The 24,254-nt window shown below is 55.3% G+C and overlaps 1 protein-coding gene across 1 annotated transcript in view; it reads right to left on the bottom strand.

The window, feature by feature from the left end:
• Positions 1 to 3,554: 3,554 nt before the first annotated feature.
• Positions 3,555 to 24,254, bottom strand: part of LOC118700804 (zinc finger protein 271-like) — a 67,666-nt gene continuing 46,966 nt past the window's right edge. The window contains 3 exon segments of the mRNA XM_036405383.2: positions 3,555 to 3,794; positions 3,796 to 3,931; positions 6,352 to 7,191. Coding sequence (XP_036261276.2) covers positions 3,555 to 3,794; positions 3,796 to 3,931; positions 6,352 to 7,191 — 1,216 coding nt within the window.

Genomic DNA, 24,254 nt, shown 5'->3' with positions numbered 1-24,254 from the left:
AAAGGTTCAGGCGACAGTGATGAGAAAAGAGCAGATTCTATCATAGAGTCTTAATCCAGAGTTTTATTTTAGGATGGCAGACCTCTAAAACAGCTCCCAATAGAACGCCGGGCCGCATGGTCTCGTCTGCTTTTAAGCCCCAGGGACAGGGGGAGGGGAAGGGACAGGTGAGCCTACCAGGTGTGAGGAAGGGAAGGCTCAATGGATATAGATGCTTGGACAGGCCAATGAACCCGGATCTGAGGGGCATCTTTTGAACTTCTGCCAACCACACAATGCCCCTGCTGGAATGTTAAGATTGATGGACAGCTCTTAGGAGGAGGGCAAAAGGGGGAGGGGGAAGGTTGGCACACCTGGGGGCATCACACTGCAACAAAAGCTCTTCCTACATTTCAAGCACTTCTGGGGCTTCTCCTTGCCCTGAAGCTGCTAATGGACCCTCAGCTCCGAGCTCCGGCCACCTCCCCGGCCCAGGGTGGGTCTTTCCTCCTCAGATCCCCGTGATCTGCGTTTGCAGCCCCTCCTCTTGCGGGATCTCCGGGACTTTTCCTCCCCGTTGGGTTCCTGCGCTGTGGGAGCCGCTCAAAACAGCCTCTTCCACGAGGTTCTGCTGTGGGCATTTGTCCTCCCTGCTCTCCATGCTCAGCGCCTGGTCTGGGGGAGGAAGGACAAGGAGAGGATGGGATTTGCCTCCGTGCCACAGGGAAGGGCAAGGTGGGCAAAAGGGATTGTGGGGAGAAGAAGAGTAGGTGGAGGGCTGAAACACGTGGATGCCACCATTTTGGGCTCTGGCCATGTGGTCAGCAGTATCCTGAATGCCAACCTTGTGGTCGCAGCCATTTTGGGAATGGGGGAGGTTAGAACAGGACTTCGGGGTAACAGGAGCTAGGTTAGAGGGGTGCAGGGAAGGTTCTCTGTCAGCCTGAGCACAACTGCCAGGGCCAGGGTACTGGGAGAGAGGTGGGAAGCCAGGGGAGCAGTGGCAGTGCCAGGTACCCTGAAATTGCCGGAAAGCCTCGCTGCTCTCTCTCAGTTCAGGGGCAGAGGGTTTGGGGGGAGGGGTAGGGGAAGCCGCAGGAGGGGAGATTTGCTCTGACTGTCCTTTCAAATCCCTCTTCAGGGCTTCTTTCCAAATTACCAGGAAAACAGGGAAAAATTGAGACACTGTCCCATCTCCCTGTTCCACTTTAGCTGTTAACATGGCTCCAATTTTATCCCAGGCAGAGTCAGAATTCTGTCTTTACCAGACATTCTGCTGGGTAAACTGAGGGAAATGAAAAGATACCCAGTGAACAAACCGTTTCAAAACTGCTTTGGAAACCGTAACATTTCGACTACTTAGGGTTTCTAAAATTAGGGTATAAACGCTCCTCTGTGCCGCAGAAAACTTAGCACCCCTATCTGCTTCCTGCAGCACGTAAATCTACCTTCTTTACAGTGAGCACAAACAAAACTGAAAGCACTGAGTCCACAGCCAATCCGGGAAAATCCGGGCAGCCTCTTCCCCACCCCTTCTCCCCGAGGGAGAGACAAGCTGCTTGCGTAGAGACCGCGCGGCTTTTAAAATGGCAAACAACACCTGCCGGCCCCTCCACCACGTGGATGCCGCATGGGCTGCTGGAGTGGATCCGTGCCGCCTGTCGGGTCCTGCTGCTGCCCAGGCATGTCCGCTCTCGGCAAAAACGCAAGCTGCAGACACTCTGCCACCGCCCGCGCTGCCACAGCGCTGGAACCTGCACGCAGCACCGGGTTGAGCGTGGGAACACGCCGCTGGGACCCCGCTACCCCAAAACAGCGCGCAGGCATTGTCAGAGCGCCGGAGCCGCCCCGCCTGTGCTGCCGCATGGGAAACGCAAACCGTCTTCAGGACCGGAGATTTTCCTGCACCGGGAGCTAATCACCACCCTCTAAAAGCCCCTCTGGGTCCCCCAAGACACGCAGGGAATACTCACCCCGCTTGGGGACTTGGCTGGCTGGGTCAAGTGTAAAGAAGTCCTTGTCCGGGATCGGCCCGCCTTGGGCTCGGCGGGGTCACGATCCCACCCTCTAGCCTTCTTGTCGACAAAAACGCGACGAAGAAGTCAGAGGAAGGTGGAAGTCCAAAAGCTAACGTAATCCACTCGTGGAATTACCAGCTACTTCCTGGCCGTCGTGGGAGACGAACAAGTGGGCGCCACCTGCAATAATCTGTAGTTCGCTGGGCTTTGTATGAGTCCAATCCGGCTAGCTGGAACCCAAGCCCACATGGACCTGCATGGACTGAAGATAAAAGACGAGGAGCGCTCTTCCAGCACGTGGGGACGAGTATCCTGTTTATTGGCTTGTGATGGGACACTGCTGGCCGCAGCGACCACCCAGGTGGCAAAAGAGGCCAAACCTTTACCTGCAGTGGGGTTTTATCCCCCAGGGGAAAGGGGGCGGGAAAGAGGACCGTGGCCAATGGGGTGCCATTGGAGAGGGGCGAGGGGAGGGGTATCCACGGGGCAGACCACCAGGTGTGTAGAAAGGAGTGGATGGGGAGAGACCATGTGATGAGGAAGGGGGAATAATCTACATGACATACCATACTCAGTACAAATTTCCTGTTACCCAGTGCAGAACAACTACTAAATAAACTATTTAGTGCAATACAACAAAGTCCCATCCTCCTTGTCTTCTCCCTTCAACTCTCTGTTTATGTTTTTTTGGCCTGAGTCCGTAACAGTTGTCCTTGGATTCTTAAGCTGGAAAAGGGTCGTTTTGTCTAACTACCCTGTGAAGAGAACTTACTAACAATTAATACAAAGTTCAGAGTTACACACCAAGGCAGTATAGAATCTGAAAAATATGAAAGCTAAAACTTAGGGCATCACCCCCATATCACTCTCCATGTCTCTGTCCTCCCATGTCCCCAGCTCTTTCCATGTCCCGCCTTGTCCCCACCCATGTCATTGTCCTCCCATGCCCCCATCCATGCTTTACTTCAATGTCTTTATTTTTACAACAGTTTCAGGAGTTTCAAAGGGATGAACAGAAAGGAAATGAAAATCAAGGCCAAAACAAAATTATTTACATGTCCCTGCCAGCAGAGTATCCATGTGCTTGGGTGGGTGGGAAGAACCTTTTTTGGAGGGGTTTCCATCCCACTGTCTCCAAAATCAGGGATTTTGCCCCAGTCTGTCCTCATTTGGCTTTAAAAGACGGTTGTGGGCCATGGAGAACTAAAACAATGGATTTATGTTGGAGAAGACCTGCAAGGCTATCCGGTATTGCTCAATGCAACTAGATGATGAAAAAGGTGAGATTTTTCTGCAGTCAGAAGTTGACCAATCTGCTCTCCACAAGGGATTTCTGATGTTGGGCTGTGGATGTGTGCAGGTGCCCATGGGGAGCCAGGAGAACGTGGAACCCGCAGGCAGGTGTCTTCCCAACACGAATCACCGGCACCATGGATCACCAGGGCTCTGCCCTCCAGGGGTCACTGGGGATCATCCAGGGTGGATCCTCATGTGAGGGATGGAGCTGGAGCAGCACAGGAAGCTCTTCCTGCCCTCGGGGCACTTGCAGGGCTGCCTTTAGTGCTGGCTCCGTTGGTGTTGGGTCAAGTGAGAGCTCTGTGAGAAGCTCTTCCCACACTCAGGACACTCATAGGGCCTCTCCCTGGTGTGGATGCAACAGTGTTTGATGAGGGTGCAATTACGGTTGAATCTCTTCCCGCGTTCGGGGCAGAGAAAGGGCCTCTCATCTGTGTGAATCCGCTGATGCCTGACGAGAGTGGAGCTGATCTGAAATCTCTTCCTGCATTTATCACAGGGCCTCATAGGGCCTCTCCCCTGTGTGGATTCTCTGGTGGACAATCAGCATGGAGTGCTCGAAGAAGCTCTTCCCACACTGCCCACACTCGTAGGGCCGTTCCCCGGTGTGGATTCTCACATGGCGGATCAGGGAAGATCTCAGGGAGAAGCTCTTCCCACATTCTGAGCACTTGTGGGGCTTCTCCCCATCCTGAAGGTGCTCATCAACCCCCAGCTCCGAGCTCCAGACACCTCCCCTGCCCAGGGTGGGTCTTTCCTCCTCAGATCCCTGTGATCTGCGTTTGCAGCCCCTCATCTTGCGGGTTCTCCACGACTTTTCCTCCCCGTTGGATTCCTGTACTGTGGAGCTGCCCAAAACAGCCTCATCCACGAGGTTCTGCTGTGGGGATTTTTCCTCCCTGCTCTCCATGCTCAGCGCCTGGTCTGGGGGAGGAAGGACAAGGAGAGGATGGGATTTGCCTCCGTGCTACAGGGAAGGTCAAGGAGATGCCCCCAGTGCGTCCCCAGCAGGACAGCTTTGGCAGCAGGGTTGTCCTGCAGCCAGGGGCTGTGCTGGGCTGGGAGATGGAGCAGCAGAGATGGGGAAAGGGGCACTGACTTCCTCCTCCCCTGCCTGGGCCTCCCGGGCCATCTTCCTCTTCCTCGCAGCCTCCTCCTCCTGCATCAGGCCAAGGTTTTGGAATGGGAAATCCTGGTTTGGGGGAAAACAAGGGCTGAACGCGTTGGGTTTGATGGTCCCGCTGCCCATATGCATCTGGAGAAGTCAGTGCCCCTTTCAGCCTCGGAGGACCCGGAATCCACTCATGCCCAGCCTCCCCCACCCCTCCAGGCTGCTGGAGGTCCACCAGCTCCAGGATCGCCCCTTTGTGCTCTCTCCGCTTCGGAGCTTCTGAGTTGCCCCTTGGCTCTCCCGGGATCCCCAAACCCAAGATCGCGCCTGCGCCCACCAGTACCAGGCAATTGCCAAGTGGACCATCAAGATCCCTCCGGGGGCATTTGTGGCTCTGCTCTGGGGTCCTGGAAGATCCAAACATCCCCTGCCCCACAAAAAAACCCTCCCAGAGACCCCCCAATGGATTTGGGGCAAGCTCCCCCATCCTGCTCACCTGTGGGTTTTGGAGGGGGTGATGCTGACGGAGCCGGGGGAGATTCAGCCTGCGCAGGCGGGCAGGGGAACCACTTGGTTCTGCTGCTGCTGCTGCTGCTCGTATTCCTCCCGTTCCTGCTCTTCATCCCACTCCTCCGCTCCCAGCCCGGCCTGGGCAGTGCCGACACCCAAATGCAGCTGCGCTCTGCCCTAGGGGGGGGTTCCCAAAGCGGCCCCAGCCTGCGCGGCACTGGGAGTGATACTGGGAACACTGGGTGGGATCCTGAGAGCAGCGGGAAGGAATCGGGAGTGCTTTCCCTGCCAGTCCCACTCTTACTGGGAGCACTGGGAGGGAACTGGGAGCAAACAGCGCCCGGAGGCGGCTGCAGCCAGTACTGGGCGCGGCCAAACTGAAGGGCGTGGTTATGCAAATACAGGAGCGATTGCGCACTGGGATTGGTGGACGGGAGCAGGGCGGTGTTTCCCTCGTCACATGGGGGCCGGAATGATGGCAGTGGCATCCGGAGAGAGGGGACAGGGAGCGGGAATGGGGACTGGGAGCGGAAATGGGAATATGGGACCAGGACAGGGAATATGGAAACCCCAACTGGAGAGAGAATATGAGATGGAGATTAGGAAGATGAGACCGGGATCGCAAACAGGAATCCAGGAATGGGACTGGGAACATAGAAATGGAAATAGGGGAACGGAAGTGCAACCAGCAGTGGGACCGGGAATATGAGAACGGAACAGGATAGGGAGTATGGGCCTGGGAATATGGGAACGGCAACCAGACAAATACTGGACCAGGACGGGGAATGAGACTGGGAATGGGATCCAGACTGGGATGGAGCAGGACGGGACAAGGAGTGCAGTGACATGGGAACGGGTGGGGAGCAAGGGGAGTGACAGCAGGGAGAGGGGGATCGTGGACAGGGGACGTGGGGAGCCAGGACAGGGAGTCATGGGGACAGTTCCAGGGCAGGGGAGCCTTGATCAGCTGCCCAAGAAACTCTGCCATCGTTTCCCAGTGCGGCCAAAGTCACTCAGCCTTGGGTGCCCAAAGCCCAAGTCCCACCCAGGAACCCTGAACTCCCTGGAACGTAGCAGCCCCCACATCCCCTGGAAGATCTCCACATGTCCCCATCCTTGTCTTAGTTCAATGTTTGTATTTTTATCCTGGTTTGTGGTATTTTGAAAAGACAGAGAGAAATGAAAAGATAATCAAGGCCACATGGAGCCATTAAGAGGTGGAGCCCCCAGCCAGGTGTCTTCCCAACACAGATTACCAGCACCACAGATCACTGGGGCTCTGCCCACTGGGCAGCATGCAGCACAAATACTGCCATGGGGTATGGAACTGTAGCAGTGCACACTTGGGGAACTGTAGCCGTGCACACTTGGGGCACACTTGGGGCACTCACAGAGCTTTCATAGTGGTGCCTCCATTCGTGTTGGGTCAAGGCTGACCTCTGGCTGAAGGTCTTCCCACACTGGGGACATTTGTAGGGCCTCTCCCCTGTGTGGATGCGCTGGTGGGTGACCAGGGTGGAGTTGTGCTTGAAGCCCTTCCCGCAGTCAGGGCAGCGGAAAGGCCTCTCATCCGTGTGAATCCGCTGATGTACGAGGACATCTGAGCTGCTTTGAAACCTCTTCCCACACTCCCCACACTCATAGGGCCGCTCCCCGGTGTGGCTCCTCTGGTGGATCATCAGGTGATGGCTCCGGCTGTAGGTCTTCCCACAGTCAGGACACTCGTAAGGCCGTTCCCCAGTGTGGATCCTCTGGTGAAGCATCAGTTCAGAGCTCTGGCTGAATCTCTTCCCACACTGCCCACACTCATAGGGCCTCTCGCCGGTGTGGGTCCTCTTGTGGACAATCAGGTTCGACTTCTGGGTGAATCTCTTCGCACACTCGGGACACTCGTAGGGCCTCTCCCCAGTGTGGATGCGCCGGTGCTTGATGAGGTCGGGGTTATATTTGAAGCCTTTCATGCAGTCGGGGCAGCGGAAGGGCCTCTCATCTGTGTGAACCCGCTCGTGTGTGAGGAGATGGGAGCTTGTCTGAAACCTCTTCCCACATTTGGGACACTCATAGGGCCTCTCATTTGTGTGTGTGCGCTGATGCTTCAGAAGAGTGGAGCTTCTCTGAAAGCTCTTCCCACATTGCCCACACTCATAGGGCCGTTCCCCCGTGTGGCTCCTCTGGTGGTTGATCAGGTCAAAGTTGTCTCTGCAGCTCTTCCCACACTCCCCACACTCATAGGGCCTTTGTCCAGTGTGGATCCTTTGGTGGCGGATCAGGGCTGAGCTTCGGCTGAAGCACTTCCCACATTTCCCACACCTGTAGGGCTTCTCCCCATCGCAAAGCTGCTCGCAGACACCCAGCACTGAGCTCTGGCCGCCATCCCGTCCCAGGGTGGGTCTTTCCTCCTCTGACCTCCCTGGGCTACGTTTGCAGCCCCTCCTCGTGCAGGATCTCCAGGGCTTTCCGTCCCCGTTGGATTCCTGCACTGTGGAGCCGCTCAAAACAGCCTCATACCCAAGGTTCTGCTGTGGTGACTCAGCCTCCCTGATCTCCATCCTCAGCTCCTGGTCTGGGGAAGGAAGGACAAGGAGAGGATGGGATTTGGCCCTGTGCCACAGGGAAGGGCAAAGAGATCCCCCCAGTGCGTCCCCAGCAGGACAGCTTTGGCAGCAGGGTTGTCCTGTAGCCGGGGGCTGTGCTGGGCTGGGAGATGGAGCAGGAGAGATGGGGAAAGGGGCACTGACTTCCTCCTCACCTGCCTGGGGCTCCCGGGCCATCTTCCTCTTCCTTATAGCCTCCTCCTCCTGCATCGGGCCAAGGTTTGCGAATGGGAAATCCTGGTTTGGGGGAAAACAAGGGCTGAGCGCATTGGGTTTGATGGTCCCGCTGCCTCTCTTGGCTTGAAAAGACAGGTGTCTGCTAAGGAAGGCAGAGCGTCCCTTAAAATTGAAAATGTAAACCCCCTCCCTCCAAATTAGTGTAATTTTGAAATTAAGGGGCTCTGAGGGAAAGATATGGAAATAGGAATAACAGTTCTTTGCTAGGAAAAATAAAATAAAAAATGCAGTAGTACAAAAAAAAAAAACACTGACAGAGTCAGAATCCAACCCGACACCCTGTTAGTCAGGGTGTTTGTTGCACTCCAATTAAATGGTGGCTGCCGTCCTCCTGGTGTGACAGAGGTGGTTCTGTTGAAGCAGTGATCCTGCAGAAGGGTGTAGTTTTCCTCCAGAGGTCCAGTGGTGGTGTAGATAGGTCTGGTCTTCCTCGCGAATCTAGTGTAGAAGAAAAGCTGCTCCTCTGGGAATCCAGTGGGAAAAGCCTGACTGTGGTGCTCCAAATCTCTGATTATAAGCAGGTAGGGATGCTTGGCTCCTCCCCCTGGGTGGGGCATCTCACAATGGGATAATGTAATTTTATCAGCCATGCAGTGAGGCTCAATGGCCCATTAACAGAAAATATCTCCCTGAAAGGGAGGATTGTCAATGGGGCTCAATGCCTCATTAACAGAAAATATCTCCCTTGAGGGATGATGGGTTGTGGAAGAGATAAAAATAAACTGCCCCACCTGGTTTTAACAGCTTGCCCATTAATAGAGAATATCTGCCCTGGAGTTAGGAGGGGATGGGTCATGGAAGTGATAAAGAACACTGCTCCACCTGGTTTCAACAGATGGTGATAAAATACATACTGCTGGTTACATCTTGCATTGCAACATAAGACAAGATGGACATGGACCAGGGGTTGATGCCAGGCACGGTGGGCACCAGGACAGGGGTGACACAGGGACACTGGGGACATGGACCAGAGGGTGACAACAAGCAGCAGGGACACTGTTTTGAGGTGACACCAGCGGGTGTTCCCAGAGACAGGGCCCAGAGACTGGGCTGAGGTCTGGAAATGAGAAATCCTATTTCCAAGAGAAAAAGAAGGTATGAGAGCATTTTGTTGGGCATTCCTCCTGCCCTAACCCATCTCTAGAAGTCACCAGACATTTTGTGTCCATAAAAATCTCCAGACCACCAAGATTCTGCCCAAAAAACCCTCCAGACCACAAAAATTTAATTGCAAAACCCCTCAGAAATGCCATCACTAAGCCTTCCAAGACTTGAATGTCTCATGATTATTTCAAAAAAGAGCTCCCCATGAATTGCCCCTCTCTGGTCTCTCCACTTTGGACTTCTGGGGATTCTGCCTCTATTGAGGGTTCTCCTCTCCAGGGTCCCCACCCTCTCCAGGCTGTCACAGGAATCTCCAGGGTCCCCCCTCTCTGCTCTTCTGACCTTGGGCTTCTGGGGCTCCCCCTTCTCTGTGCTGCTGGGGCTTCCCCACAGCCCCCAGGGGTTCCCCGGCTCCCCCTCTCTGGGCTCCCCCTTAGCAATTCCGGGGCTCTTGGTGTCCCAGCGCTCCCGTTTCCCCTGACTCTGCTCCAGGCTGTGGGGAGCTCCAGGGCTTCCCCCTCACCAGGGTGTTCCCCTCACCGGGATGAATCCTGGCGGTCTCCTCTCTCTGGGCTGCACACTTCGGTGTCCCAGTGTTCTCCCCTCTCCTGCCCTCCCCCGCAAAAAAACAACCCCCCGGGACACCCCCAAAATCTCCCCAGTGGGCATTTGCGGCTTCGCTTTGGAGTCCTTTGAGCTCCAAAAATCCCCCCCCCTCCCCAGAAAAATACCCTCCCATGGAGCGCCCAGGATATTTGGGTGAGCTCCCCCTCTGCGGTCACCTGAGATATGGGGGGGAAATGCCCCAGGGGCCGGGAGGGCTGCGGACACAGCAAGGGCTGGAGCGTGTGGTCCCTCCAATTCCACTTCCCGGTCCTCCTCCTCTATCCCAGCTCTTCCTCCCACTCCTCCTCCACGCCTCCTCCTCCACACCTCCTTCTCCTTCTCCTGTTCCCTCCAGCCCTGGTCCCGCTGCTTCTCCCTCCCCGCTCCACCATCCCATTCCTCCTGCCCCGGTCCCGCAGCCCACGGCAGGAGCGGGGATGGAGCCGGGACAGGTCGGGATGGGCAGCGCGGGGCTCTCGGCTGCTCCCACCCGCTGGGGCCGGGGGAAACCCGGCCCAGGGAGAAGGAGAGGCAAACTGGGAAAACTGGGGGCTGCAGATCCACACTGGGGCTTGCTGGGGACCCTGGCTGGGGGCTGCCAGCCCCTGGGGCTCCTGTCGGGCGATCTGGGAAGGGGGAACACAGAGAGGGCTGGGGGATGCCAGGAGTGGCATCTCTGGGATGGACTGGGCTGTACTGGGATCATACTGGGAGGGAGTAGGAGGCTGCAGGGGCAATTGAGGACGTGTTGGGGGCAAATGGGATATACTGGGAATGACTGGGATGATTCTGAGAATGGGAGCAGCTGTGAGCAACTGGGATCATACTGGGAGCAACTGGGAGTGACTGACTGCATGCTCGGGGTGATTGGAAGCAACTGGGTTTATGCTGGGATTAACTGACATCATACTGGAGGTGACGGGAATCATACTGGCAGTGAGTGTGACTACACTGAGGCTGATTGGGAGAGGTTGGGAGGAAATGGGATCATACTGGAAGGAACTGGGAGTGACTGGGAATAGGCTGGAAGGAACTGGGGTACACTGAGAGAGACTGGGAGTGACTGGAATGAAAGTGAGGGTGAAACAGAGCAACTGGAACCATGTGGGGCCCAACTGGTTCCTACTGGCAGTGACTGGGAGAACACTGGGGTCATACTTGGATCATACTGGGAGTGACTGGACTAATACTGGGAGTACCTGAGAGTGACTGGGAATACACCATGCACATCATCCCCCTTACTGGGGGTGACTGGGAGCACACTGGGAGCAGATGGCATTTTACTGGGACTGACTGGGTTACCCTAGCTGGGGGCAGATGGGACCATAGTGGGAGAGATTGGAAGCAACTGGGATTATTCTGGGACCACACTGGGAGTGCTGGTGCATGACTAGGATCATACTGGAGCTTACTGGGATCATATTGGGGTTGAAAGGGAGTGACTGAGATCACACTTTGGGCTCTTGGGTGCAACAGAGAGAAACTGGGATCATGCTGCAAGCAAATTGGAGTAACTGGAAAGGACTGGATGCATGCTAGAGGTAACTGGGATGTTGTGGGCATGACTGGGATCATACTGGGATAGCTAACAGCTTCCTGGGGCCACTAGGAGTGTTTGGGAATGACTATGGATATGCTGAGGGCAACTGGGATATACTGGGAGTGTCTGTAAGCATACTGGGGTGACTGGAAGCACATTGGGCACAGCTGGGCCCATGCTGGGTGAGACTGGGATCCCACTGAGGGTGACTGGAATCCTACTGGGATTGACTGGGAGTGGCTGGGAGCAAGTGGAATCATTCTGAAAGCAACTGGAAGGAAGTGGGAGTGACTGGGAGCATGCTGGGGGTGACTGGGATCTACTGGGAGAGACTGGGGATCGTACTGGAGGCTACTGGGGTCATGCTGGCATTGACAGGGAGCACCTGGGATCACACTGGGGGCCACTGGCAGCATAATGGGAGTGACTGGGATTAGACTGCAAGTGACTGGGATCCTGCTGGGAGTGGCTACAACCATACTGGGACTATAGTGGGTGTCAATGGACCCTGACTGGGGGTTACTGGGAGCTACCAGCATAGGCTGGGAGCCAGCTGCGCACACACTGGGAGGAAGTGGGAATGATAGGATGCATGCTGGTGACAGCTGGGATATACTGGGAGTGACTGGGGTCACCTGAGCCACGCTGAGGTAACTGGGAGTGCCTGGGAATGACTACGAGTTCATGGCAACTGGGATATGCTGGGAGTGTCTGTAGGCATACTGGGGTGACTGGGAACACACTGGGGGTGACTGGGATTCACTGGGATTTGCAGAGCCTCCACTTGGGACAACTGGAAGTGATCCCCCCGTTCCCCCCAGTCCTCCCTCGGGCACTGTCCCATCTCCCACCCTGCGCCGCTGGGATCTGCCCGGAGCAGCGCGATGGCTCCAGAGCTGGGGCTGGGGGCGCTCCTGGGGGTCAGGGGGAGTGGGACCCCAGCACCGGGACCCTGAACCGCCATTCCCGGCACAGGGACCCCTCTGCTCCCCTTTTCCTGCACAGGGACCCCCCTGGATCCCCCATTTACGGACATCAGGACTCCCTGGTCACATTTTCCCAACCATCCCATGGCTCCCAGACTCCAGACTTCCCTGGGACACTCTGGAATACCTTGGACCCCCTTTCCTGCCTTTCTCAGCCCCCAGCCCCAACTTTCTGCAAAACCAGAGGCCCCCTGAACTCCCCATTCACAAACATCCCGGGAGTCCCCACCCCGTTACCCCCCTTTTCTGGGAAAGTCTGGACTCCCTTTTCCTGGGCTCAAGGACCCCCTGGAACTCCTTTCTATCTCTCCATGTCCCTGCCCTCCCATTTCCTTGACCCTGAGACCCCTCTGTCCCCCATTCCTGAGAATGGAGTCACCCTTTTACTCCTTTGCCTGGCACTGAGATCCCCCCTGCACCCCCTTATCCAGCACCAACACAACCTTTTCCTGGCCCCCCGCCTCTTCAGCCCCCAGGCCCACCCTTTCCCTGGCCCTGGGACCTCTGGGCTGTCAATCCTGCCTTTCCCAGCCCCAGCCCCTCCTTTCCTCACACAGAGGAGCCCTGGCACCCCCTTTCCTGGGCACAGGACAGACCATCACACCTCTCCCAATCCTTGCCCCACCTTTCTTTGACTCTGAGCCCCTGAACCTCCTTCCCAGCTCTCCCACCTTTCCTTGACCAGTTGAGTTCCCTGCATCCCAAATCTCTCACCCACCCCAGCTCCCCCAAATCTCCGTGTCCCCCCCAGTTCTGCCCTCCCTGCAGTGCCTGGAAGTGGCGCTGTCGGAGCCTGGCCCGGGGGTCACCCAGTCCTTGATTGTGGGGGACGTGGACGGGACCCCCTGGGAGCGCTGGGGCAGCGAGCGGGGCCGGATGGAGCCGCAGACAGCGGGGATGGGGGCAAGAGCTGAGCTGGGATATTGGGATAGCCAGAACTGGGATATTGGGATAGGCAGGGCTGGGATACTGGGATAGGCAGGGCTGGGATATTGGGATAGCCAGAGCTGGGATATTGGGATAGCCAGAGCTGGGATATTGGGATAGCCCAGGCTGGAATATTGGGATAGCCAGAGCTGGGATATTGGTATAGCCACACCTGGGATATTGGGATAGCCAGGGCTGGGATATTGGGATAGCCAGAGCTGGGACACTGGGATAGCCAGAGCTGGCTCAAGGACAGGAACCAGCACGTGGCCAACAGTGCCCTGGAGACGGGGCCGGTACAACCAGAATGGGGGGAGTTGGGGGAGCCGGGGGCTGGGCTGGGATCTGTGGGGCTGGGGGAATCTCTGGGAATGGGATGGGACCTGTGGGACTGGTATGGTAATCCAGGGAGCTCCATGGGGCTCTGTGGGACTGGGACACGACTCCATGGGTCCGTTCTCTCCTCGTTCCCAGGTCTCCACACAGTGCAGGTGGTTTCCAGCTGTGACCTCCTGTCCAATGGAGCATCCATGGATCCCACTGGTATGGCCATAAGGGGTGGGATTTCATCTCCTTCCAGCTGGGACCCGGGAGCTTTGCAGTGTCTGACGGTGCCACCTGGATCACCCAGAGGTGCTGGGAATCCAAAGGCATCATGGTGCAGTGAATGAAGCATTACCTGGGATACACCTGTGGGGAAGAGCTCCCAAATGGAGCTCTATGGTTGGAGGCTCTGGAGCACAAAGGTGGGTGTGGGAGGGGAATTCCTAAGGGAGTGTGGGATTCAGGAATGGGAGACTTGGAATGCAGGAATTCCCATGGAATTTCCATGGCCAAATCTCACTCTCATCCCACTCAGGTGAGAATTGCATGGGTGGATCCCTCCCAACTCAGTGCCACTCTGTGGAGAATTCCATGGGGAAATGATTTGAATTGATGACCAATCCAATGAGAGCAGTGAAATGAGACCTAATCCCTGCTGGGGTTCCATGGGACATCAATCCCAATCCTTTGCCCAGGCCGGCTCTGCTGTGCCCGTGGGAGCACCAGGGGGGTGCCCTGTCCCTGCCCTGAGCCCAGCACGAGCCTTTCCTTGGCTGTTCTGTGCCCTGCCTGGGGCAGGAGGGCGTGGCCAGAGTGGCTTTGGTGGCCCCGGGCACCCGGCCGGGCTGCAGCCACTGCAGGGGCTCCTGGGGAATGTTCCAGAGCAAAGCTTAAAGCAAACAATGGTTCCTGGAGGGGATTCTGCCCCTGGGCCTCTGCTGGGAGCCCAAGGGCAACAGCCCAAAGTGCTGGAGCTCAGTGTCCCTCGGCCAGGCCCTGTTCCCTGGCTGTCCCCTGTCCCTCAGCTCTGTAGGACCTGGGGCAACCCTCGGGAGAAAATCCTGAGCCCCAGCTGGGCCAGTTGTCCCCAGGTCACTCTCAGTCACCCCAGTGTGATCCCAGCATGGTCCCTGGGCTTTCCATTCACCCCTGGTATAGTTCCAGCCACTCCCAGCATGGTCCCAGTCACTCCCAGCTACTCACAGTATTACTCCAGTAACTTCCTTTATGGTTCCTGTGATCCCAGTCACTCCCCATCACTCCCAGTATATCCCAGTTCCCCCAGTGTGTCTCCACTCACTCCCAGTAGCTTCCAGCATGATTCCAGTTGCTCACAGTCACCCCAGTCACCTCCAGCATGATTCCTGTCACTCCCTGTATGTCTCAGTTGCCCCAATATGGTCCCAGTTGCCCTCAGCCTGCTCCTAGTCACTTCCAGTATGATCCCACTATGACCTCAGTTGCCACCAGCACAGACCCAGTCATTCCAAGTATGATCCCAGTGGGATCCCAATCTCTCTGAGCATGGTCCCAGTCAATCCCAGTTGCTCCCAGTGTAGACCCGGTCACTGCCAGTCGCTCTCAGTGCGTTCCCAGTCACCCTAAGTCTGGTTACAGACACTCCCAGTATATGCCAGTTGCCCTCAGCATACTCATAGTCACAGCCACGTGTCCCAGTAAGGTTCCAGTTTCCACCAGTATGATCCCAGTCAGTACCAGGCAATGCCAGTTGGTCCCACTATGATCCCTGTTGCCCAAGCTCTGGTCCTGCTGGTTCCCAGTGTGCCCTGATCCTGCTCCCAGTGGGTCCCAGTCCTGGTGTATCCTGATGTATCCCGTTGTATCCCAGTGTATCCCGGTGTACCCCAGTGTATCCCAGCCTGTCCCAGTCCATGCCAGTCCCTTCCCAGCAGCCACCGCCGTTTCCCGGATCCTGCCCCTCCCGGCCCCGGAGCTGCCGCTGGACGCCCCCCAAGTGTCGCTGCTGAGTAAGGAAGCGGCACAGACTCACAAGAAGGCTGCTTTGCACAGCAGTAGTTTTAATATGAAAATTCTCTCTTTTTATAGACTGTGCCGATACATTCAGACCAGATTGGTCAATCAATCAATACATTTCACCTGACTGGCTAATTAACAAAAACACCTTTCTTAGAAACAATCCTTGAGAAAAACAGGAAAACAGAGAGTAGGAAAACACCACCTGCAGGTTGTTTATAATAACAAGCTATCATTGTGTCCCTACAACTCCCTAAAAGTCTCACAAGTCAGCTGTGAGAAAACTTACCTGGTTTTCTCGCTCTCTGACCAGCCTGTCACACCCACACCCAAGGTGCTGCCGGGGCTCGGGGGCTTCGTGTTGGGCTTTGTCTGCCTTGGCTGGGGCTCGGCCTCCACTACGGGAGAAGGTGAGGGGGGATCCCCTGGGGGTCCTGTCCCCCTGGGGAGCGCTTGTGACTCCCCCATGTGCCCCCATGCTGGGGACACCACCTTTTCTCTCCCTAGAGTCCTGACCCAGCTCCTGCTCCCCCCTGGGAGGGGCTTTGGGGAGTCCCCCTGGGACCTCCTTGAATCCCCATTCCTGGGCACTGGGACGCCCCCACATCTCCTTGCCCAGCTGCGGGATCCCCTGTACCCCCTTATCCTGCACCGACACCCCCTGCACCCCTTTTCCCAGCTCTCCTCCTCTGGCAGCCCCTGGATCCCCCGTTTCCGTGAGCCCGGGGACCCCCGGAGCCCCATTCCCGGCCAGCCCGGGGCACCTCAGCCCCAGGCCTCCCTTTGCTGGGAAACCCGGCCTGGGCACGGGGCTCTGCAGCTGCTCTGGGATTTATGATCACCTGGAGGAAAGGGAGAGAACAGAGGAGAGAGAGAAGGAGACTGTGGATCAGGGACCGGGGTCCCAGCGCCCAGTCCTGCTCCGCCAGCGGGCTCCAGGCAGAGTTTGAGCGCAGGTCCAGCGAGTTCAGCACGGCCGAGGAGGGTCCCGGGAGATGCCAGGGGGGATCCCGGGGAATTCCCTGGAATTCCCCCGTCCCCTCCCCCTGCGCTCCTTCGGGCACCTTCGATTCCGCGTTCCCCTCTCTGCGCCGCCGCGATCTGCCCGGAGACCGGTGACGTCACAGAATCCTCGGTATACCATTGGCGGGCAGGAAAGAGCAGCGTTAATGGCGGCTCTGGGGGCGGGGCCGTAGCGGAGCAGCGGATTGGCTGCAGCGCTGGGGCTGGGGGCGCACCTGGGGGGCTTGGGGGGGGGGCGGTGAGGGGGACCCTCGACAGCCGGAATCCCCCGAACCGCAATTTCCGGGCACTGGGAACCCCCTGAACTTCCATTTCCGGGCACTTGAGCAGCATCCACCCCCATTCCTGCATACTGTGACCTCCCTGAATCCCCTTCCCCAGCACCAGGACCCCCATGTTCTTTATCTGGCCCCAGGACCACGCTGAACCCCCCTGAACCACCATTCCTGGGTACTATGACTCACTGCCCCCCCTGGCCAGCGCTGGGATCCCCTGTTACTTCTTATCAGGCACGAGTACATCCCTAAACCCCTGTTTCTGGGCATCAGCACCTCTCTGAACCTCCATTTGCGGGCACTACAACCCCTCTGAATGTCCATTTCCAGGGAGGAAATTTCCCTGAACCCACATTTCCCATACAGGAAACCCCGATTCACTATTTCTGTGCCACAGGACACCCCTGGAACTCAATTTCCAGGCCCGGGATCCCACCGTCCCCTCTGTTCCCTGACAACGAGACCACTTATCTTGGTTTGAAAAGACAGGTGTCTGCTGAGGAAGGCAGGAGCCTTCCCTGAAATAGAAAATGTAAACCCTCTCCCTCCAAATTGTTATAATTTTGAAATAAAGGGGCTCTCAAGCAAAGATATGGGAGGGGGAATAACTCTTTATTAGGGAAGAAAATTTTAAAAAATAAAATAAACAACGCAGTAATACAAAACAACACTGGCAGAATACGACCTGACACCCTGTTGGTCAGGGTGTTGATAGCAGCCCAATTGAAATGGTGGCTGCAGTCCTCCTGGAGTGGCAGGTGTGGTTCTGTTGAAGCAGTGATCCTGTAGAAGTGCGTAGTCTTTCTCTGAAGATCCAGTGGTGCTGTAGATGGGCCTGGTCTTCCTCTGGGAATGCAGCAGGAAAGGGATACTCCTCTGGGAATCCAGAGGAAAAGGCTGATGGTGGTCTTCCAGATCGCAGATTATATCCAGTTAGGAATGCTTGGCTCCTCCCTTGGGGCGGAGCTTCTCACAGTGGGATGATGTAGGTTCATCAGTCAGGCATTGAGGCTCAATGGCTCGTTAACAGAAGACATTTTCCAGGGGGAACATTGGTTGTGGAAGAGGTACAAAACCCTGCCCAGTTAACAGAAGATAACTGCCCCACCTCTAACAGATAGGAATAGAATACACACCCCCATTTCCAACCTAAGACACTGCTTGATCCCCCATTCCTGGTACTGGGACCTTCTTTTACCACCATATCCAGGTCTGAACCCCCTCTTCCCCTGCACATCCATGCCTGGCACTAAGACTGCCCTGACCCCCCTCATCTTGCACCAATAGCCCCTTGCACCCCCTGCTCCCCCGTGCCCCGCAGATAAGGGGAGAGAGAGGTCACTCAGGGATCACCATCACAGGCACAACAGCCCCGAGGTGGGAAAATGAATTGGATTTGGGACTGAGTGAATCAGAACAGCAGAACGAGGAGTGAAATAAACCCTGAAAAAGAACCTTCTCCCGACCTCTTTGTCCTTCACGGACTTCACTTTATTCCCGACTCCCTCCCTGTGCTGCCCAGCGGGGCAGGGAGAGGGGATGGGAGTCATGGTCAGTTCCTGCCACTCTTTCTGCCTCAGGGACAAGAATTCCTTCCCTGGTCCAGTGGGGGGTCCCTCCCATGGGGTCTGTTAAAAACACCAATCACTCATAAAAAATTTTTAAAAGTTTAATAGTAATAAAATGGTTATAAAAATAGTAATATAATTAGAGTAATAAAAATTGGGACAATTTGGATTAGGACAATACAAGACAATAAAAACAAAGGGTTACGGACATTTCAGGTGCCTCTTTCTGGGCAAAATAAGCCCCAAAAAGGACCCACATTAACAGAAGATTAACCCTTAAAAGCAACAGCCTGTTGCATATTCATACATCATGCATAAAATCCATTCAAGCACAGGATTCTGTCTGGTCAGTGTCAACTTCTTCCTCTGGATCCTGACAGCGTCTTCAGGGCTGAACAAGGCAGGGAGAAGTTAATTTCTTCTGATAAGGGAGCAATTAATTCTTTTTCTCTGAAAGGTTTAGGTGTCCTGTGGCTGCTATCTCGGTGCAAGTACCTCATTCCTCTCTTTAAAAAAGTGTCTTACATAGACACTTACATATTACACATCATAGTTTCTATTATGTCATAAACTAAAACTATATTTAACACACCACTTAAGAAAATTAATATAGCAAAACTTTTGAACATAACACATATAATATTCATTTTAATATTTGCAAAAAGCCAGTCATAAAATGCGCATTTTTCACAGTAGTCTAAAATAGTCCATTTTACTGTTCAACTTTCTTGGCAGCTGGTGCATGATAAGGGATATGATCTATCCATTCAATACTATGTTCTCTGGCCTGGGTGTTTGTAAGGCTGTTCTTGAAATGGGTCCCATTGTCCAACTCAATTCTCTCAGGAGTGCCATGTTTCCACAGGATTTGCTTTTCCAGGCCCAGGATGGTGTTCCAGGCAGCAGCATGAGGCACGGGGTAGGTATCCAACCATCCAGTGGTGGCTTCCACCATGGTCAGCACGTAGCGCTTGCCTTGGCATGTCTGGGGCAGTGTGATGCAGTCAATCTGCCAGGCCTCCCCACATTTATATTTGAACCACCGCCTGCCATACCTTAGGGGCTTCACTGGCTTGGCCTGCTTGATGGCAGCACACGTCTCACAGTCATGGATAACCTGAGAAACACTGTCCATGCTTAAATCCACCCCTCGTCTCTTAGAGGTGGCGTCTCTGCGCTGATGGCCTGAGGCATCATGGGTCCCATTGAGCTAAGGATATCTCTCCCTTGTGTTCCCAATCTAGGTCTTTCTTGGACACCCCCATCTTTGCAGCCTGGTCTACCTGCTCATTGTTTCAGGCTCATAAGCCTGACTCTTGGGGACATGGGGGTCTACGTGATGGACTTTCACAGGTAGCTTCTCTAGCCAAGGGGCAATGTCTTTCCATTCATCAGCGGCCCAGATTGGTTTTCCTCTACGCTGCCAGTTGGCCTTTTTCCACCTTTCCAGCCAACCTCACAGAGCATTGGCTACTATCCATGAATCAGTATAAAGGTAGGGCTTTGGCCACTTCTCTCTTTTAGCAACATCTAGGGCCGGTTGAATGACTTTGAGTTCAGCAAGTTGACTTGATCCACCTTCTCCTTTGGTAGCTTGTGCAACCTGTCATGTGGGGCTCCATATGGCTGCTTTCCAAATCCAGTTCATCCCTATGATGTGACAGGAACCATCAGTGAAAAGAGCGTAGCGTGTTTCCTCTGCTGGTGATTGGTTGAATGGTGGAGCTTCTTCAGCCTGTGTCACTGGTTCTTGTTCCTCTTCATCAGTGAGACCAAAGTTTTCACCTTCCAGCCAGTTTGCAATTATCTCCAAAATCCCAGGCTGATTCAGGTTTCCAATACAGGCACGCTGTGTGATGAGAGCAATCCATTTGCTCCATGTGGCATCAGTGGCGTGGTGGGAACCTTTCCTTTAAACATCCACCCCAGCACTGGTAGTCGGGGTGCCAGGAGGAGTTGTGCTTCCATGCCAATCACCTCTGAGGCAGCCTGGACTCCTTCATAGGCAGCCAAGATTTCCTTCTCTGTGGGAGTGTAGATGGCTTTGGACCCTCTGTAGCTTCAGCTCCAGAATCCCAGTGGTCGGCCTCAAGTCTCCCCAGGCACCTTCTGCCAAAGGCTCCAGGACAAACCATGGTTCCCAGCTGCAGAGTAGAGCACGTTCTTCACCTCTGGTCCCATCCTGACCAGGCCCAAGGGCTACCACATGAGCGATCTCCTGCTTGATCTGGGCCAAAGCTTGTTGCTGCTCAGGGCCCCAGTGTAAATCATTCTTTTTGTGGGTGACCAGGTAAAGAGGGCTCACAATTTGGCTGTACTCCGGAATGTGCATTCTCCAAAAGCCTATGGCACCTAGGAAAGCTTGTGTTTCCTTCTTGCTGGTTGGTGGAGACATTGCTGTGATCTTGTTGATGACCTCAGTGGGAATCTGACGCCGTCCATCTTGCCACCTCACTCCCAGGAACTGGATCTCTCGGGCAGGTTCCTTGACTGTGCTCATTTTGATGGCAAAGCTGGCTTCTAGCAGAATCTGGATGATCCTCTCTCCTTTCTCAAACACTTCCATTGCCATGTTCCCACACACAATGATGTCATCGATGTACTGCAGGTGTTCTGGAGCCTCACCCTTTTCCAGTGCAGCCTGGATCAGTCCATGGCAGATGATGGGGCTGTGCTTCCACCCCTGGGGCAGTCGGTTCCAGGTGTACTGCACTCCCCTCCATGTGAAGGCAAACTGAGACCTGCATTCTGCTGCCAGAGGAATGGAGAAAAATGCATTGGCAATGTCTATAGTGGCACACCACTCTGCTGCCTTGGACTCCAGCTCTTCCTGGAGTTCCAGCATGTCCGGCACAGCAGCGCTCAGCGGTGGAGTCACTTCATTCAATGCACCACAGTCCACAGTCAATCTCCATTCTCCTTCAGATTTACACACAGGCCAAATGGGGCTGTTGAAGGGTGAGTGGGTTTTGCTGACCACCCCTTGGCTCTCCAGCTCACGGAGCATTTTGTGGATGGGGATCACAGCATCTTGATTCGTTCGGTACTGTCGGCGGTGTACTGTTCAGGTGGCAATTGGCACTCGTTGCTCTTCCACCTTCAGGAGTCCTACTGCAGATGGGTTTTGCGACAGTCCAGGCAAGCTCTTCAACTGCTTGACACCCTGTGTCTCTACAGCAGCTATTCCAAATGCCCATCTAAGTCCCTTTGGGTCCTTGAAATACCCACTTTGGAGGAAGTCTATGCCTAAAATGGGCCTCTGGGCCAGTCACAATAGGATGTTTCTTCCACTCATTTCCAGTCAGGCTCACCTCAGCTTTCACCAAAGTAAAATCCTGTGATCCCCCTGTCACACCAGCAATAGAAACACACCCTGTCCCCACATGTCTCAATGGGATTAATGTACATTGCGCACCAGTGTCAACCAAAGCTTTGTATTCTTGTGGTTCAGATGTGCCAGGCCAACGAATCCACACAGTCCAAAAAACATGGGTTTCCCTAGTCTCTACCTGGCTAGAGGCAGGGCCCCTCTAAGCCTGGTTATCCTTCTTTCCCTGGGCATATGCCTTGGAGGTTCCCCACGTGGAGGAGCCACGTGTTGGGTGCCAATAGATGATTTGTCCTGGTTCAGAGCAAATTTGGGAGAGAATCCCAAAGGGGCTCCTCTAGGAAAGAAGATTCAATCAGCCCCTCCCCACAGCCGGTCCAGGAGAAACTATCTCCTTGGAGAAAAGTGGAAAAAAACTGTTTATTAAACAATAAAACCTAAACAATATTAAACAATAAAAACCCTTGTTGCTCCAAAAGAGATGACAAATTGAGAAAACCCCGTCCCCGGGTTGCAGCTGAGCTCACTCAGTCTCTGGTCAGTCCCTCCGGTGCTGGAAATGTCGTGGGCCAGGCCTGGCCCAGTGGGCCAGAGGTGCAAATGCCAGTACTCCCCCTGGGTGTTCAGTCCCGAGCAGGGTTCAAGAGGTTCAAATAAAAGGGAAAAAACCACAGTCCAGGGAACTTCTTTGCCTCAGCAAGCTAAACTAACTAAAAGCAAAAGAGAGCTCTGTCCAGCTGTCTGTCCATCTGCACAGAGTCAGGAATGTGTAGGAGCGAGTGCAGTGACAGAAAAAACATGTGCGCTTCTCTCCCCCCCCATCAATCTCTAAAGCACGTCTTAAAAGTGCAAAACTTGTTATTCAGCATAAACAGAATGAGACAATTGGGGATAAAAGTATCATATAGTCAACTCATGACATGTGTGCATAAAGACCTTTGAAATCACAGCTCTCTGTCTCGGCTGGACACAGATGATCCCCCTGTGTCCTGTGCTCCAAGAGGGGGGACACACCCTGCCACTGGTGCTTGCCTTGGTCTCTGCAGGCCCAGGCAGATGCCAAAGCTGCTCTTCACAGCCTTCTCCCTTGCCACGCCCCTGTGCCAAGTGCAAGGGGCCTCAAGGATGGAAAGGAGCGCAAGGAGCCAAAGGGAGCCAGCTGTACCTACCTCACTGGGGGCTCCTGGGCAAGCACTTGGCTTGAGAAGCAAGCCCCTCTCTTCCAAAGTGCCTCCATTTCCCGGGCAACACCAACATGCACGTAAGAAAGCCTGGCAAGGCTGAATTACTCGTGCACCTTGTAGCACAGGCACTCATCTTCCTTCTGCCGAGTCTGTTTCCTCATGTCCCTTGTGGTGCGCAGCCCTGGGCCCCCTAGAAACAAGAGGTGCCCGCTGCCCCTTCGAGTGCCAGAACTCCTGCCCGCGCTGACGGCAGCAAAAGCAGGCTGTTGCCAGCCAGGGAGCGGAGCCCTGTTCCCTCAGGAGGCTCTCCTCAGCCCCTTGCCCACTGTGCACGCAGCACTTCTGCCTGCCTGCCCAGAACGCTCTTGCCACAGCACAGCACAAGCTGGCCGGCTCTGGGCTCAGCACAGCCCAAGCACAGGTCTCTGCAGGAAGACACAGCGGCTCTTTTGCAGCCTTGCCCCGCAGTGGTGGGAAGGGGCCCCTGCCTCTGGTCTCACTTGCTTGGCTTTCTGCCTGCATCTGAGGCAGGGGCTGCCTGATTCCTCGCTTGTGGGGAGAGCAGAGCCGCCGGAAGCGCGCCCAGCGTGCAGGCACTGCCCGACAGCGCTGCGGCCGCTGGGACGCTGGCGCCCCCGAGTCCCAACCACTCCGCTGCCGCTGCTGCTTGATTTGCTTTTAGGCACAGACAAAGCTCACTGCTAGGCCACCATGGTCTCTGCTCCTGCCCTCTTCCTGTCCCTGTGTAGGGCTAGAGCATTGCTGTGCTTTCAGGAGGCTCTTGGCGGAAACTTGCGGCATTGCAAGCTCCTTTGCCCTGGCTGGATGCTTGCACTTGAATCCCTCACAGCTGGCTTCAGAGCACACTCCAGTTGGCTCTTCTAAAAACAGGCTCCTTTTCCCCTTCAGTGTGCTGGGCACGGCCTTGAAGTCCACGCTGCTGTGCAACTGGAGCAGCGGGACAGGGACATTTGCAGCCTGAGCTGCCCTTGTTCCTCTCTGTCTGTGCACGGAACTCAGCGGGGAGGAGAAGGGCAGCAGGGCCCTGCGTGTCCCCGGGCTCAGGTTTTGCGCCGCTTCAGCTCCACAGAGACGCGGGTCAAGTGAAAAACCCAAAGAGTTTATTAGGGAAAAGCAAAGCCAAGGGGTCAGCTGGGAGGTAAAAAAGGGCATGGGCAGGGCCTGAGGGTGGCATGGAAGGAGCTGCCAACAGGGAGGGAGCTGGCAAGAGCTGCTGGAGCTTGGCACAGGCTCAGCTGTGAGCAGCCAGAGCTGTGCCTGGAGCTGCAGCTGGTCCCTTCTGCCCTGCAGGTGGTCCCATCTTGGATGGGAACTGGAAATCTCCGAGGGAGGCCGCTCCAGGTGATGCAGGAGACAAAGGAAGTTCTGCAGATCTTCTTTGGAATTTCATGGGAATCCATATGCTGATGCAAGATGGGCTCTCATCTTCCCTGAGGGCTTGACGAGCTGGGAGAGGAACAGAGCCACGGTCAGAGGCCAGATTGAGGGAATCCAAGGAAAGCCTCCTGCCAGGGCCATCTTGCCATGGCCAGGAGGGAGCGGGAGACAAAGGCCAGAGAGCGGGGAGGCAGCTCAGCCAGGCAGCGCTGGCCATCAGGCTCACCTCCAGCAAGAAGGCCAGAGCAGGG

Source organism: Molothrus ater, chromosome 37, assembly GCF_012460135.2.
Source record: "Molothrus ater isolate BHLD 08-10-18 breed brown headed cowbird chromosome 37, BPBGC_Mater_1.1, whole genome shotgun sequence".
Lineage (NCBI taxonomy): Eukaryota > Metazoa > Chordata > Aves > Passeriformes > Icteridae > Molothrus > Molothrus ater.
Note: the sequence above shows the minus strand (reverse complement) of the source record. Positions and strands in the feature narration are given on the sequence as shown.